General features: G+C 37.3%; 1 protein-coding gene across 1 annotated transcript; it reads left to right on the top strand.

Annotated features, from left to right (window-relative positions):
* Positions 1 to 734: 734 nt before the first annotated feature.
* LOC144641373 (lisH domain-containing protein ARMC9-like) lies at positions 735 to 5,685 on the top strand. The gene is made up of 3 exons (XM_078500386.1): positions 735 to 853; positions 3,714 to 3,878; positions 4,884 to 5,685. The coding sequence occupies exons 2-3, from the start codon at positions 3,765 to 3,767 to the stop codon at positions 5,055 to 5,057; spliced, it is 288 nt and encodes a 95-aa protein (XP_078356512.1). The 5' UTR covers positions 735 to 853; positions 3,714 to 3,764; the 3' UTR covers positions 5,058 to 5,685.
* Positions 5,686 to 5,892: the final 207 nt, after the last annotated feature.

The following is a 5,892-nucleotide window of genomic DNA, read 5'->3' as shown; positions in this document are numbered from 1 at the left end:
GAAAAAGCTAGCTGCAAGCAAACTGGCGTGAAAGCTTACTGCATTAAAAGCGCAATCTAAAGGTTGAGGCTGACTCTGATCCTAAACTGAACTTGAAACGGCTTAACCCTAATCCCTTGCGGTTAGTGTTAAGTTTTTGTTTGTCTTTTTTTTTTTTTGCGTTAGGGCTAGGCTTTTTGCGTTAGGGCTAAGTCTGTAACCCTAATCTGAAACTGTAACCCCGACCCTACGGCCTTGGGGTTACCTTTTGCGTTAGGGCTAGGACTGTAACCCTAAAAATTTAGCTGACTTCATCGTCTTGAGAAACAAAAGGTTTCCTTTGTTTATCGTTTGTAAAAGAAAAGTCAAAAGACACCGCGCCAGCAAAAACCTTGTCTTTTTGCATGTGTTAATTTTCGAAAACGAAGGAAAGACCAGCAAAATTAAATACAGGGCAGTGTTGAGCACACGTAAACGAACTTGCGTGCAAAATTTGGAGTTGTTTGTGACAATTTTCAATTTGGCCAAAACTCAAAGTGCGTTTCTTGCGCTCACGCCTTCATTTTGTGCGTGCAGTTAGACAGTTGTTTTCCCTATATAGCGTGAGTCCCTTAAAAAGTAACGAAAGCCATTATTTTTAATAGTATAGCATGTACCGGGACTCTCTGTAAATTTTAGTTGTGAGTTGCACTATTAACTGTATGATTCTATGGCTCTCATTTATTTATCTTTTTTAATATCAATTTGCAAGTATCTAGATTATGTTGGATACTCAAGGACATTATCTACATTTGAGGATGAGCTCAAATTACTAGGGAAGCAATCAAACCAGATAAATACACCAAGGAATGAGTCACAGAAAACTGAAATACAGGTAGTAATCGAATGTAAGTAAACCTGTCAACTCTCACATATTATGTGTGAGTCTTACGCCTACAGATCCAAAATGTTGATCTCACGCTAACAAGCCAATTTCTCACTCCTGATTGGCAAATCGTCATTTGTTACTCTTAAACTCCATTTAATGTAAATTCAATTCAATTTTGATGAAAAAAAAGTCCAAAACTGAGCATCATTATTTGTATTTGAGTTGACGTCACACACAACAACAATGTCTGAAAGTTGTCAAAACCTCTTCCTTGCTCTTTATTGGCAATACTTGAAAGTCATCGGAACATCTTCGGGAATCTCCAGATTTGAAATAGTTGGAATATCTTCAGAAAGTTGAAGATGGTAATCTCACGCATTTGACTTACGAAAAGTTGGCAGGTATATGTGAGTTCTGTATAATAACACAGTCCTACTCTAGTCAGTAGACCCGTATTACATTTTACCATCAGGCCTTCTTTGTAACTCTCTTTTGCTGCAACATGCCATAAAATTCCAGTTATAAGCTCTGGGCTTATACAACTTCCTTAGGGGTTTTGGGTGGGCTTATAAACCGTGGGGGTTATGTCGGGGAGGGCTTATAAGCGAAAAAAAAAACTAGCCATGGGAGTGTTGATCAAAATACGTTTTTAAGTTAAAAATGCATAATTAGAGCAACATTTAGCCCTGTTCAGTACTGGCAGAGGGGGCTTATATATATCCAGGGGGGCATATAATCAGATATATTTTTTTGTTTTCAAGTAGATGGGCCTATAACTGGGGGGCTTATAAGTGGGGGGGGGGGGGGTGTATAACCGGAATTTTACAGTATTTTATTAATAAAATATTGTCAATAAATTTCCAAGAAATTTTTATTACTCTTCTACTTCAGTGTATTCCTTGAACAGTCAGGTACATAGGCAATTGAAGCCCTCTTCTTATTTTACCTTAAGGTTACTATTGTTATAGTGGCTACCAATTTAAGCAATTTTTTCTAAGCAAGATTTTAGAGAAGTTTTATGAAATTTTTTTAAAAAAAATAGTGATATCGTTTAAACCAGTTTGAAATGAACATATACATGTAGCAAAGATAGAAATAAATGTTTCGTAAAAGAACAAACCCACTTGAAATAGAGGGAACATTTGGATGAGGCCCTGCTAGGTTAAATTCAGACTGGCTACACGGCTCTGAAATGGCGACATGAAGGAGCTGAAATGACGACGAACTACGAGATGCTCCGTGAAATTACGACAGCGACAAAGAAAAATTCAAAATCGACAGCGACATTGGCGCTTTTTTAAGCGGCTTGTAGGCAAAATAGCCTTTGCAGATTCACCCTTTTATGATCCCATATATGGAATAATAATGATCCATCATTCTGAAAATGCTTCACTCCATGTTCTCTTTGAACCTGCTTAGAATAAAGGAAAACACGTCTTAGCTACTACAGTTTTTCAAAATTTTCTGGGGGAGCATGCCCCCCGACCCCCCTAGGAAGTTGTCTCCTTCTGCGTCACAAAAAAACGCTACACTGTCCCAAAACGAGTCAAAATCTCATTCTTTGCCAACAAATTCAAAAGAGAGATTTATGAATAGATAATATTTTGGTGACAGAATTACGAGCACGTATTATTTTACACTCGACCATTTTTTATTCGAAATTCCGACAGTGACATGCGAACCTTGTGAAATTGCGACGTGAAAAGGTTTGAAATTCAGATGGGGGACATAAAGACTCCCCCTTACAGGGCCGCTTGGATTGCCAGAAAGGACAGAGTTACCTGCATCCATTTAAAAAATTTAATTTTGTTTTCCTTTGGGGTGGGAGTGGGGTACTTAAATTTAATGAGTATTTTAAAATTTGACCAAGACAAATTTTAGTGAGTACTAAATTAAGCGATTCTTGCCTAACTCGCTAAAAAATAAAATTAGTAGCCGTTAACAATAGTAACCTTAATTTGGTATTTAACGTTAACAAATTAATAAGGATTTTAACTTTACTTCATCCAGCACATCTTCTTTAGCTTTAATTGGTAAAGCATTGTTGGCAGTGTGAATAATCCTCAAGTATCTAACTTTACATAACTTGTTTCCCAATTCATTTATTATAATTTCAAGAAAAATGGCTAAGATGAACCACTGAATGTTTCTTTTTTTGCATGTGTGTGTGTGTGTGTATGTGTGTGAACATTGTGGCTTTCATGTCCAGAGAAAACAGAGTTATTATTTTGAAATGATCTATGAAATTCATATATTTGTACTGCGGATATACATTTTAAGCAAATGAAAGATCATCCCAGTAATGTACCTAACTTAAGCAGTTGAGAAAAGCAAGCCTGAAAAAAATTCAAGCTTGAACGGGAATCAAACCCATGACCTCTGCGATACTAGTGCAGAGCACTGCACTAGTATCGCAGAGGTCATGGGTTTGATTCCCATTCAAGCCTGAATTTTTTTCAGGCTTGCTCTTCTCAACTGCTTAAGTTGAGTACAATTTACTGCGATGATCTTTCATTTGCTTAAAATGTACATCCGCAGTACAAATATATGAATTTCATATATTCATTTCACATCTTCTCCATCCACGGGTATATTACGAACTCACAAGTGACCAGCTCCCAGTTGGCTTGATAGCTCAGTTGGTTAGAGCGCTGCACTAGTATCGCAAAGGGCATGGGTTCGATTCCCGTTCAAGCCTGAATTTTTTTCAGGCTTGCTTTTCTCAACTGCTTAAGTTGAGTACATTACTGCGATGATCTTTCATTTGCTTAAAAAGAGTTATAATTATAATTACTGTATTAAAAGTGACAACCATTAAAACCCATCTTTACCAAGCATTCTGTGTAATTATTTTTCTTTCCGCTAGGGACAATTGACATTGGCTTTTGATGATGGAAGGTGCACAGAGTTTTTCAAAATGTGGAATGAATACATCCCTGATAGTGTTCAGGATACAGATCATGTTTGCCAGAAACTTATTTTCAACATAAATATTTACTTTGCTTTATATCCCCTAACACATGGTAACCAGGTATGAGTTCTGTTTTTCATTAAATAAATATTATTTTTTTATTATATTTTTTTATTTTTAGTACAGTTTGCATGCGCAGTCAATTGGCCAGGTTCAATTCACTATAGATCCATATAATGCTTACACGATGAAAACTTAACTCGCTGTACACCAAATATTTAAATATTTAAGATAAACGTGCACCACATGTTATTTAGCATCACCATCATTGTCATCCTCATCAACATCATCATCATACAAACAAATGTTGTTGTTTAAATTTATCTTTGATTCAAAAATTTTCAAACCAGTTTGTTATTCATTTCCCTTTGTGTCAGATTATGATAATGAATATGAGACAGTGGAAATAACAATTAACTGGTTTGAAAATTTAAACCAACGATAAAATTAAATTACAACATATTCATATGGTATATAGTATATATGTTGTGGTTTGAAGTTTCTTTGTTAAAATTATTTCAAAGGTCTGAAGTGTGATTTTTTTACTTTTCATTGTCCCGCATTTATTATCATGATCTGTAAGAAAGGAAAATAAAAACCAAACCAAAGAAAAAAATTTAAACAACTGACAATGCGTATTTACGTGGCAAAAAAATACAAGTATAATACAACAGGAAAATTTAAGAAGGTTAAAAAACAACAGGTGGTGTACGGAATAGAGAGTGTAATTCAGGATCTGAGCTTCTTACTTGATCAGTCCAAATAATCTGTCTATAGCTGTTTGCATGAACTATTTCAAATAATATAATTTTATAAAGTAAAACAGTTTCTGACAGTTTTCTTATGTCTTCTACCAACAAAATAAAAAATGTTAAGTAAAACAAACTCTAAAAATTATTGGTACAGAACTTTACTACCTGTATATGATTAGGACTCAGCTTGGGCACATCCCTCAAGGCATTAATCTGTTGGAATGGTTAACTGTTCAAGAAATTTACTTTACTTAAAAAATGATGCCAGACTCAGTCAGGGATTGATTGGTGTTTTTTTTGATTTATTCTACAGAACAAGCAAGAACTGGAGCAATCAATGCAAGTGTTTAAGGCTTATCTTGAAACGAAAGGAGCTGCACTGAGCCAGACAACAGAGTTTCTTCCATATTATGCTCTCCCATTTATTCCCAATCCAACTTCACATCCATCTTTCAAACCACTATTTGCAGTAAGCATGTTTCAATAGTGTACTAATAAATGTCACAAACCGATGTTTGTTAGTGTCTGAAAGTAAAGAGGAGTTTGTACTTGGTGATGTTAAGATACATGTATGTCCACTGGACACTAGATAGGAATGTATCCATTTCATTGAGAAATACACTTTAATATCGACGAGCATTCTCACTTAAGAATGACGAGAACATGTAACAAGAACAACGTGGTATGAACGACTCGTACCAGGCCCCTATCGGGCAAATCATAGTCGGTGTCCAGATCTCTCTCTAATTATATCATTCTGCTCTATCTCCCCCCAAGTCTTTAGTGTTCCTCATGTTTGTGTTGGAGGGGCAGTGAAGACTGATATCAGAGAATCGTAATTGTCAATTTGAAAGAACAAAACAAAACTAGAAAACATAATGTCATTCATATAAGTCATGTGGAAGTCTCATTGTTCGAGAAGTCCTTTTGCATTAAAATCCTGTAGCCGCCGCAAGGCTAGTGCAGGTTTCTTTGGCCGTGCTTGAGGTGTGCCTGAGTTCGCCGGCACTGGTGCATCCACAGGGGGAGGGGATGGTGGTTCACAAATGGGTGGTGGACCTGGGCTGGCCGGTACCGATGGATTTGCAGAAGGGTGGGGCTGTGTCGTGTGCGTAGGTGGTGGCGGGGGTGCACACCCCTCTTGTTTGGGGCTGGTAAGGTCGGGACAACACAGTGGCGTGCCAGATGGTGGTGGAGGTGGCAGCTCTGCTGGTGGTGGATTGGGCCTGGGTGGCTTGGCTGGTGTGGGGGTCAGCAGGTTAAGGTGTCGGAGGTCATCAGTGATAGTGTGCCGAGGGGGCTTGGTTTGCACAGGGATGTAC

This window comes from Oculina patagonica, unplaced genomic scaffold (genome assembly GCF_052425735.1).
Source record: "Oculina patagonica isolate OP01 unplaced genomic scaffold, crgOcupat unplaced887, whole genome shotgun sequence".
NCBI classification, from domain to species: domain Eukaryota; kingdom Metazoa; phylum Cnidaria; class Anthozoa; order Scleractinia; family Oculinidae; genus Oculina; species Oculina patagonica.
This window is presented reverse-complemented; position numbering and strand designations above follow the sequence as displayed.

Excerpts from the sequence above, each read along its gene's own strand:
- LOC144641373 (XM_078500386.1), top strand. The coding sequence starts at position 3,765 with ATGTGGAATGAATACATCCCTGATAGTGTTCAGGATACAGATCATGTT. Across the intron at positions 3,879-4,883 it reads CCCTAACACATGGTAACCAG|AACAAGCAAGAACTGGAGCA; the intron begins GTATGAGTTCTG and ends TTTATTCTACAG.